Here is an 11,501-nt window from a genome sequence, read left to right as displayed (position 1 = left end):
AATCTTTTGGGATATTTTCAAGAATTTAAATGATTGTTTAATATTGTTGTTATCGTTTTTTTTTTTTAGACTTAATATATTATGATTTATTTAAATAGGTAATTTTATACTATCAGATGCACATTTTATGAACGAAATTAAAAGGTTTCAGAATAATAATAAATATAAAATATATTAATACCGTATTCGAATTGCACATAAATAAATTATATTACGATATAAATAAAAATATTGGGACTTTAACTATACCATAAACCATTATCAATGGCATACAGTAGGTATGATGATATAGATACTCGTAGATGGTGTCATAGGGTCATGACCCACCACACTATGTCCTGTTTAATAATAAACATTTTTAATACATTAAGACTAATCAATTATTTAACTAATTATTTTTTACTTTTATTAATATTTATAGTTTGATTATTTGTTTTAAATAATTTAAATTATATTTTAAGGTTCTGTTTATTATAATTAGTTCTCTTGATTCAAATATTTTTTTAAATGTATTTGTTTTTTTTTTTTTTTTTGTAGCTTGTGTATAACTTTTTAAGTCGTATCATTAATTATTATTATAATTATTTATAGTTAATAATAATATCAACGATATTATGCAATTTAAATTACAGTATAGAATATATTACATTTTGTAGTTTTGCACAATATGTAATATAAATGACACACCTACATAAATGATTGTCATATAGGATAGACATTTTTCTTACAAAAAAAAAAAATGAAAATTTTCAGTAACTGCAATTGATTTTGTAAATCTAGTATAAAATACCAATATCGCTTATGATAAAAATTAATGTTTCTTAAAACAAGAGAAATAATATAATTTATGAAATATTTATTGAAATAACAGTTGATACGTAGCAGAGGTCGAAACTTATCCAAGTATTCTATTGTTAAATACAAAATATTATATTTATCAATACTGAGGTAGATATTAGAAGTATAGGTAGGTACGCTATATAGTATATTATATAGATATAATAGAGAAATACCAGTGTAAAGAAGGAAATCAACAGTGGACCGTAAATTCATTATCTATAACAATTAATAGAGAAGTTTTATGAACATGACAAGGACTTGTTTGTAATCTTTGTAGACTTTAAGCAATCTTATGATAGTATTAACCAAGCTCTTTAATTATGAAACACATTGAGGAAATTTTAAATCCCAGAAGACTGATCATAAATTATTGAAATATGTAACGTAAACTATTCGAGTTGAACACCGCCTAATGTAAAGTCTGGTTTTAATGGTATAATAATTAATAGTTTCCACCCACCATAAATTGTCTTATGTATTTCAACTCCATTAAATTTTTAATCAGATTCTTTTTAATTCAAATTCTTGATTTGAAGTTTAAACGAGGTAACAAATAATACAGATAAAATAATAGTCTGGCCTCAGAATAAGTCTCGTTATCAACAAACACAAAATCAAATTCCTTCCTATTAATGACTAGGCATGTTATGAACACATTAAAACTTAGTATAAGCACCTAATAACTATGATCCTTCGAATAAGTGGATAATTTAAAGACCCAGGTGTCAACATTAACATTAAAAAGTAGGTAACTGTTCTGCTGTACAGTAGGTGTCGAGAGTACCTCATCATTGAGTATAGGTCACTATAAATAATGAACTTGTTAAATTTTAATTCAATGATAAATCATTGCATACAAAAAGCGACTATGGGTGGTGACGATCTGTCAGCCAACATTACTAAGTATATTTTATTATATATTTATATTGATATTATAGTAGTTTATATTTTACTAGTAGTTAATAGTAATACTGCGTAAATTTTATTTTAATTTTTTCCAAAATGATTGCATTTATCGTAATGTTAATTATTAAAAATTTATAATATAACAGTAGATACATTATATATGTACTTATATCATATTATATTATTGTTATTTACTCTTGAGTAATTCAAAATTGAGTCAATATTGACTTACCATAGAATAAGTGGAAATAAGTTCGTGATATAAGTATATGTATTTTTAATAAAAAATTTTTATAGGCAGTAGCTTGAAACCATTCAAAGTATTTTTTTTTAATTAATTGTATAGGTAAAGCAAAACGTATAAAAATATACGCTGAAGTTACCTTCGAATAATATTTTTAAATTACAACGAAATTACTAAAACCGTTATTCTTTGTTTGAATATTTAGTATCATCAACATTATAAGTTCAAATTTTTATCTAAACAACTATATACGTTATACCTATTAGGACATTTTTAAGTTTTATGACATTTAAAAACATCAACTAAAAAAATAAATAAAATGACTCTTTAAATCTTTAAATTAAAACTTAACATGTAGATATTGAAATATTTACTTCTATATACTTCTTATTATAACATAATAATTATATTAAAATATATTTAATTTTTATATTAATTAAACTAAATATTATATTAGATTATTTAAAAAATATAGGAATTAAAATTGATCAAATTTATTAATTGAATTAAGAACAACATTATAAAATAAGAATTGCATGTGATGACAAAATAATGACCCATTTTATAATGATAAATTCATAATAATGCAAAACCATTGATTTTATAATCATTATAAAATCAATGTCAAAACTATCAGAATTTATGATTGTTGAATCGGTTTATGCACTAGTTAAACCAGTTCAAAAATTGTAGTCTCCATACATGCAGCTAAAAGATCAAACAATTTAGATGCTAAATTTTAGAAGCTATTGCACTTGCTGAAGAGTTAATAACAAATGATAATAATAATAAATAATTAGTAAGTTCATTAATTTCGGATAATAAAATCATAATATATATATATATGTGTTATAACATAAATACTTCTTTCAGAAAACCTACACACTATTGAAAGTGGAAAAATTGTCATTAAATACAACATTAATAGGAGCAATCGATATTTATTTTATATCTAATGTTTTAAAATATTTTAGTTATTGAGGAAAAAACTAAAAAAATAATCATTGATTTTACTGTGAATTTTGAATGTAATATATTCAAATAAGTATGTATTTTTAATAAGATTTTCTAAATTTTTTTTAATTTATATATATATGTGGCATGTGTTTCAAAAAACATTTAAAATAAATAAATTCTCATTAATTTATCTTTGTTTTATTATCTAATTTCATTTTAATCTCAAATGATAAAAATACTTTTTACAAAGTAGCAATAATTATGTATGTCATTCTTTTACTGAAAAAAATGAATTACATTTATTTTATTTATATTACTATTATGTCAATTAAAATTTTACCGAAGTACCTGAGTATAGAAAGAAAGACCACTACAATTATTTATTTATTTTTAATTCTTATTTTTATTGCTTTACGAAAAGCAATTTTTAAATTTCTTTAAATGAGTATCTACCAATAATATTGTATAACATTATATTTAATATATATATTATTCTGACTGTTGAATGAAAATCATCATTTTTAATATAATCAATTTTTTATTTTTTTAAGATTTTTTATTTTTCTACTAATTCAATAATATTAATTTTGTATTATATAGTAATATCAAAGTAAGGAAAAAAACTTTAACGTGCATAACTTTATTTTTTTTAAATTATTTTTATCAATGTACAATTTTACATGGTATAACCATCATAATAGCAGTTACAAATATAACTTAAACGCCGGTTCACCGGTTGTGAACCTAACTGTGGCACTATTATAGTACAGAGTATGAAATATAACCTTGGCACGGTTTCTGAACTAACCACTGTATAGATAAAACACGGTAAATAAGAGCACCTATGCATGGTATATTATACGACCTGCAGAGAATTTGTACTGCACGGTGTCATCCATGTTAAAATTCGGTATACACTCAAAATGTGTATCTACTGCATTTTGTCTGAACTTGAATTTTTACTTGGTGCATTGTTTAAGGATGTACTTTGATTTAAAACTTGTGTATACAAACTTCGCACTGAATATTGCCAAATTACGTGTGATTTAACTTTCTTAGCATTTTTATGGACATGCAAAATACTCCTTTTACAAACACAAGGTAAAATGCAATCACCTTTGAACTCTTAACAAATTCGGTTTATGTATTCTAAAATGTAGAATCTAAATCAAGTGTCTTCAAAAATGTATATAATTATAATTTGTATACTCCTCGTTAAAATTATGATAAACACATCAGGTCATTCTTTTTACTTGTGTAGAATATACTTATTTATACAAAAAATTTAAATAAATTACTTTATTAGCTAGGCATATCAAAAAAATATATCATGAATTGATGAATTAATATATTTAATGATATAGAACATAAATTATAGACTAACAGACCGTCTCCGCTCAGAATCGTTTTACGTGTATAATTATGATATGTATCATTGAATTCAAATTTAACACACTTGACATATAATATGCACAACAGAGTGGTACTCACTTGTCAAACTATTTTTGTCTTGAGTTTAATAAGTAAATTTAAAAGTACTAGGATGATTTTTACCTCTCTGAAGTATACAAATTATAGATCCAATCTCAAAGTTAAATATAAAATCATTTTTTTAACTTCTAATCGCTACCCACACACAAAAATCTAAAATTAAAAAATATTAAATTTCTTTAAAGTATAAATACATTAAAATGTGTATAAAATATAAATGCTTAAAAATTGCATAAAATATAAAAGAAATTCAAATAATTATGGAATGTTTCAAGTTTTTACAGAAAATATTTTTTTGAATGATAACTAAATAACAAAAATATAATAAAAAATAATGCACATATTGCTAATTATATTAACAAAATGCTTAAAACAGTAAGTTACTGCCAAAACCACAAAAGAGAAACTTTACACTTGCTATTTGTCGCTACTGGTGACTGGTAGGAATGTATGACTGTGTGACATAGGTACACAGGAGTAAAGGAATTGAGGAAAAATTATTAACCTTCGAAAGAAAAGTATTTCAGAAAATAAATAGACCTACGCGAGTTGAAAACGGAGAATATGAGACTATATGCATAAAAGACGATAAAATTCTGAACTTTCTAGTTCAACATTTTACTCAGCCTTACTAGGCTGTATACCTACCTACAACAAATAAAATATTAGAATGTTCCTATTTTGAATTTTCTATAGTCAAAATTATTGGTTTTGAAACTCACAATTGGAAGCCAACAAATAAACAGACAAAAGGAAAAATTCACAAGAGAGTTGAATAAAGTAATAAAAATTAAATTATCTCGTCTCAATGGGAATAGAAACTACAACAAACACTTAGTGTCAAAAGCATATATAATATAATATAATTGGCTTGTCATTTGTCAAGCGAAAATACACTTAATTATCAAAAATCTATTTTACTGTATATAGTGTATTATACGGTTTAGTTAGGTATTTAATTTCTTTATACAATTAAAATATATTCTTTGTATATTTGTTTATTTTCATTCAATAATGATCTATTTAATAATATAATTACCTATATTTAAAGTAGAAATAAAAACTTTCAAAAATATCCATGCTAAAAATATATTTTTTAAATTAAGTTGGAAGAATTCAGGAATTGATTTACTCTATTGTTCACTTCAAATAATTAAAAACAAAAAAAAACCTTGAAATAATTTAAATCTGACTCAGTTGATTTTGGATACGCTTAGGTGATCTGCAATAAATACATCAAATGAATACCGATAACCGAATGGTTTGAATAAATAATGGATTTACTGGATCATTATAATTATTTTTTCTACAGTATAAAATAATGAATATTATATTGACATAGTTACTGAATTATATAAAAACAAGGAAATTAACGAAATTAACGTGCGGTGTACTTCTTTCTGTAAAATAAAATATACCTACCTACCTACTCACCGAATGTGACGGCTAGTTGATGGTTTGATGTCCCAGAAGGCCAGAACTATAAAAATAAAAGCTAAAAATTCAACTACATAGGTACTCATAAAGTCGAAACCCGTAAACCAAAACTTTATTAATAAGGAATATGTTTCATTACTTCAAGAATTGAGATTTTAATAATTTAATTTATAAGTGTAAGGTATCTAATAAAAGTAATTCCCAATGTCCATACTACCAAATATTCTTTTTTCTTAAAAAAAATAATAAACCCACATGTATTGTTAGGTCTTAAAACTGTTGGGACACTCAAGTAAAGTTAAGCTGTGACAAAATTCGGTGTAGTTTGTCTATTTTATATTTATGTTAGTACTTATATTTATTATTTAATATCCAGAGCCGTAGCTAGGGCTGACAAGATTCACGCAGACCAAAGAGCAGCAAATAGAGCTTTTTCAAAAGCAAAATACAAAATATAATATGCTTTTATTAGGTTAGGTTAAATTGTTTATTATTTATAATATTTTATTTAAAATACGCGCAAGTTAGTTATACTGCTTATACTATATACTATATATTAATAATATTAATATAAATCATAAATATAAGCCAAATTCAGGCTATTTAAATTAAATTACCATTCAATAATACAAAAAACATACGTATATATTTAATAAACAACTATTACAAAATGCTTACGATATAAAATATACCATATTATTATAATATTTTACCGACTACTATTTATAACAATCTTAAAAATTAATTTGCATTATTTTTATTATTAAATATATAAATATAATATACGTTAAAGTGAAAAATATAATTCAAAATTCAATTCCCGTCAATATATACATATTTATTGATAGCCGGTAGGTCTATACCTATTCATATTCTCATATTTCAATATTATTATTAAAATTATTATAAGTTCACGAAAGGAAGTTTTAGAAGAAATTCGACTGTGAGTTGTTTATTATTGTTACTGTACAAAATTTAATGAATTTACTTTTATTAATGTAAGTTGTAATCTAGATTTTAATAAAATAATAATATAAAAGAATGAAAATATAGGTACCTATTGTTATTTAAGAAGCCACTATTACCATTTGTTGGTTTTTATTTTTTATCGATTAAATTTGAATTCCAATAATTTAAAAACATTAGTTTGTTGATATATTTAAAAAAACAATAGGTATTTAAAAAAAAATTGAATTAACATAAATAAACATATATAATATCTCGTTTGTAAAAAAGTTATGTGTGGGGGGATATACAATGGCAGAAATATATTAAATTTCCAGGAGCACTTAAAGACCTCGTTACGACTCGACCAATACTTAATATGTATAATCTATACTGAGTACTGACTGACTACACTTAACCAAGTACTTACTTAGTAGTCTTGTAGTTTTTGTACCATATGTAGGTTAATAAGTTTTTTCATCAATGCAGTCACGCTGGAGTAATATCATCAATCAACTTTTATGTAATCCAGTATTAAATAATTTAGTGCTACATGAGACATGGGTATTAAAACTTGTTTGTAGAAGTAATTTTAAATTAACTATTGCGCCACTGACTTATCGTGGGTATTATAATCATTGGTTGTTGGTACGGATAAAATTGATAAGGTCTTATTGATAACACAGAACATAACAATATTATTGATAAGCGTTAATAAGGACATCTGAAAATTTAAATTTTTTAAATTGTAAAACATTTCTAATCGTTACTTATTAACGATTTCATCAATCAATATGAATAATTAAAATGTTTTTTTATGATGTTATTATTAGTTTTAAAAATATTTTGAATTCTAATATATTGTAGTCGTTATGAATTCAGATTTACCGCCATATTGTCAACCTGGACCATCCACATCAAAAGATGAAAACCATTCACGTACAAGTACTGATGAAGAACTCCAGTTCTCTCCTTACCACTTTCAACTGGATTCAGCACAACCGTCCACATCTGCTGCACAGCTTACTTATCCAGTACCTCTATCACCCTGGCCAAACAGTCAAAGTTTTCCTTCATATATACCTATAGCGGTAAACCCTACACAGCCGCCATTTTACCCATCAACCTCTAGCTTAAGACTGCCACCTGCTGAACAAGTACCACCAAATTGTTTAGATTGGACCATCAATCCTATTAAACCTCCACCGCAACAGTTTAAAACTACGTCGGAGCCATTGTTCTCACTTGGATATAATTCAACCATATCAGAAAATTGGATGGAAGGAGATAAAGGTCTACAATATAGTATCAAAAATTTTACATTTTGTACTAAAAGAATTAACAGTTCAAAAGCAACTACTAGCTCCAATCAAGTAAATGAATATGACTCTTTGCTCGTCTCCATCCCTCAGGTATTTAAATACTTTGATTTTTATACAAACAATATCTAACTAAACCTATTATTATTTTATTTTGACAACTCAATTAATTTCATTAGTTTAATATAAATTAAATTTATATTATTATAGGCTCTAGAAGGAGATTATCATTATTATGTATGGCCTGCATCACCTGTACTTGCATGGATTATATGGGAACATAGACTTGAATTGCCTGGTAAAAGAATATTAGAAGTTGGTTCTGGAACTTCTTTACCTGGTATAGTAGCTGCTAAATGTGGGGCTATTGTTACGTTAACTGATGATCCCACTATACCAGGAACTATTAAACATGTTCAGAAGTGTTGCTATATGAATGGCTTATATCCCGAACAAGTAAATGTTTTTTATATTATTTGTATAAATTATTTTTCATAATACTGATTATTTATAGATAAGAGTACTTGGATTGCAATGGGGCTACTTTTTCCGTGAAACTTTAAACATTGGACCATTTGATTTGATTATTGGATCAGATTGTTTTTACGAACCAAACATGTTTGAGGATCTAATTGCAACTATATCATTTTTATTAGAACGTAATCCATTGGCCAAGTTCATGACAACATATCATGAAAGAGATCCAGAATACGGAATTGATGAACTTGCTGCAAAATGGAAACTTAATTGTACACACAAACCACTTGAAGACTTGGGTCAAAACAATGAGCTAGATATTTATGAACTTATGAAAGGAAATGATATACATTTAATAGAAATTACCAAAAAAGTATTAAAAAAAAATGAAACCTGATATTATTTTATGTTATTCATAGTGATTAATTTTATTCCGTCCAGAATTCAAAATATTTAATTAGATAGAAATCAAACTAACAATTATCTTTTAATATTAAGAAATTATAATTTTTAAATTCATGTTACCTATTTAAATGAATATTTTTTTTTTTTTAATATTTTGTACTGATATTGTTAATATTAATTTTAATTGTATAAACAATTTTATATTTGTATATGTAGACTATTTAAAAAATTCTCATCATTTTTTGGTCAGATAAGCTACATAGCCACATAAGCATAATTAGGTCTTCACACTCTCACCATACAACCAACCAAGTTGGGCCAAAAGGTAAAATAATTTATACTACCTACCATGACTATATAATCATGATACAATGCATTTTGTTTAGGATTACTGTATTGTGTAGGATTGATTATGAATTAAATTACTGGTTTTACTAGGAAAAATATTAATAAACTAAAATAAAGTAAATAATAATGTATAAACTAAAGTTTAATTAAAGACAAAAATAACTGAACTCTATAAGTATTGCATGTTAAGTTATGGAGATATTAGTATTCATTAAAATTATTATGAGCAGTTAATTTGGCATGTTCCTGTGCTTGAGTTTGGCCAATCATAATACAACCACATTCAAGGCACTTAAGTGTAAATCGATTTACATCTGTATACTGTCTACTAGACTTTGCTTCATTAGCTAACATCTGAGCAGCATCTAACATGCGATCATCATTTGTTGGGAATAATGTTTGAATCTCTTCAGGCTGCAATTATTACAAACAAATATAATTAAATAAGTTTAAATATTGTAACGTGTTTATATAAATAAAATACTCACATTAGCTGGTGATTCCAAATACAAAGGATCATAATGTATACCATCATAAATAAGGAATACTCGATGAGGATAGTCCTTATCCTCGCCAAATTTACTAATAGAACCACTTTGAGTATCAATCACGGCAATTTCCAAGCCATAGAAGTTTGACAGTATAGATACTTCAATAGCACCACCCCATGAATTTGGATTCCGTATCCATTCACAATAGTCTTCGTTTGGTTTTCCAAGTACTGCTTCACTAAATTCTATTTGATTATCTTTTACTGCATTAGCTATTATTTCGCGCATATAGTTGCCACTACTCAAATCAAGTTTACCTAAAAAAATATTAGTTATTATGTTTAATATTTTAAAAACACTACACCAAACCTAAAATTATCTACAACTTTGTGATTATTTTTCTCTGTGGTAAAATAAAACAAAAATTAATCAAATATGAAGTAATAAAATGACTGTAAAGTGTTAAGTATAAAGAATCTTTAGTATTATTATTATTTTTTATCTTTTATCAATAACAACAGTAACAAGCTTAATTAGGAATTTAGAGTTTTAAGACTATTTCCAGTACTTATCTAAGTAAATATATAATCAAAAAGTATTATTTAATAAGGATACAAAACATTGATGACAACTGACAAATATGAAGCAATTTAATAGGAAAAGGTACCTATTATTTTTATACATTGTCTCAAATAACATTAAACTACATAGGTATTCCCAATAAAATAGAAATATTTAATAAAAAAAATTAAATTAATATTACCTCCCAATACAAATCCCAAACTGGTGAACAAACAAGAATTATCAGCAGGTACAACTTTACGCAAAATCAACGGTACTTCATTTCCAACCTCTTGTTCTGTGATATGCTTTAGAATATTACTCTCTGTTTTTACTTTGAGTTGTTGCATACCAGTACTAGTTGAGTCTACCTCAGCTATGATTGTATCACCTGACTTAAGACCAATATCTTCAATAGTACCTTCTAATTTTTGTATGGACTTAGGTGGAAAGCCAAATAATAGTTTAATACTATCCACTGGTATTTCACTCAGTACAGACACCTGCTCTTTCAAAACAGATATTGAACAATTCAAAGGAATTGTCATGGGAAATGTTCCCGAACGGCATTTCAGCCGTAACACTACTTCCGACATTGGTCAACTACGTTTGTTGTAAGACATAATTTCATAAAAATGTCTAAAAACAATTGTACTTATAAATGTAATATTATAAAAAATCACTGTAAATAATACGTGTTATAATAAAAACTAAAAATATTGAAGAAAATTTTGATCAAAAATATAGTAACAAGAGAACTTTACTATATTATAGTGAATCGGTAGAGAGGGAAATTATAAAATAAAAAACTGGATTGTATGATAGGTATTATTTTCTTTGTCTATAAACCCGATCATGGTCGGAATGATAGTAGGCACTCAACCATATTGTTATCAAATGCGCGGCGATTTATATTTGAAATCTTATAATTTGTAATTTAAGCAGATGAAGACGTGACCCGTGATAATGTGATATATCTTTTACAGTTGTATTTTTTATTTATAAAAATGTTGAAAATTAGTGAAACATCTAACCCATACGCTGCAGAACTTTTAATTAAGTTAAAGCATTACAAAAAAA

General features: G+C 25.5%; 2 protein-coding genes across 2 annotated transcripts; one reads left to right on the top strand and one right to left on the bottom strand.

The window, feature by feature from the left end:
- Nucleotides 1-7,538: 7,538 nt before the first annotated feature.
- On the top strand, nt 7,539-9,084 carry LOC113553570. Its single transcript, XM_026956957.1, has 3 exons — nt 7,539-8,232; nt 8,350-8,595; nt 8,654-9,084. Exons 1-3 carry the CDS (start codon nt 7,693-7,695, stop codon nt 9,011-9,013), a joined length of 1,146 nt encoding a protein of 381 aa, XP_026812758.1. The 5' UTR covers nt 7,539-7,692; the 3' UTR covers nt 9,014-9,084.
- A 406-nt stretch (nt 9,085-9,490) lies between these two features.
- On the bottom strand, nt 9,491-11,169 carry LOC113553286 (ubiquitin thioesterase OTU1). Its single transcript, XM_026956543.1, has 3 exons — nt 10,624-11,169; nt 9,858-10,177; nt 9,491-9,783 (listed from the first exon to the last, which is right to left on the bottom strand). The coding sequence occupies exons 1-3, from the start codon at nt 11,015-11,017 to the stop codon at nt 9,571-9,573; spliced, it is 927 nt and encodes a 308-aa protein (XP_026812344.1). The 5' UTR covers nt 11,018-11,169; the 3' UTR covers nt 9,491-9,570.
- Between the last annotated feature and the right edge of the window lie 332 nt (nt 11,170-11,501).

This window comes from Rhopalosiphum maidis, chromosome 2 (assembly GCF_003676215.2).
Source record: "Rhopalosiphum maidis isolate BTI-1 chromosome 2, ASM367621v3, whole genome shotgun sequence".
Classification (NCBI taxonomy): Eukaryota; Metazoa; Arthropoda; class Insecta; order Hemiptera; family Aphididae; genus Rhopalosiphum; species Rhopalosiphum maidis.
Note: the sequence above shows the minus strand (reverse complement) of the source record. Positions and strands in the feature narration are given on the sequence as shown.

Coding starts and splice junctions, on each gene's coding strand:
- LOC113553286 (XM_026956543.1), bottom strand. CDS start 11,017: ATGTCGGAAGTAGTGTTACGGCTGAAATGCCGTTCGGGAACATTTCCC. Junction 10,178..10,623: donor TTTGGGATTTGTATTGGGAG/GTAATATTAATT, acceptor ATATTTTTTTAG/GTAAACTTGATTTGAGTAGT. Junction 9,784..9,857: donor ATTTGGAATCACCAGCTAAT/GTGAGTATTTTA, acceptor TAATAATTGCAG/CCTGAAGAGATTCAAACATT.
- LOC113553570 (XM_026956957.1), top strand. CDS start 7,693: ATGAATTCAGATTTACCGCCATATTGTCAACCTGGACCATCCACATCA. Junction 8,233..8,349: donor TGCTCGTCTCCATCCCTCAG/GTATTTAAATAC, acceptor ATATTATTATAG/GCTCTAGAAGGAGATTATCA. Junction 8,596..8,653: donor ATGGCTTATATCCCGAACAA/GTAAATGTTTTT, acceptor GATTATTTATAG/ATAAGAGTACTTGGATTGCA.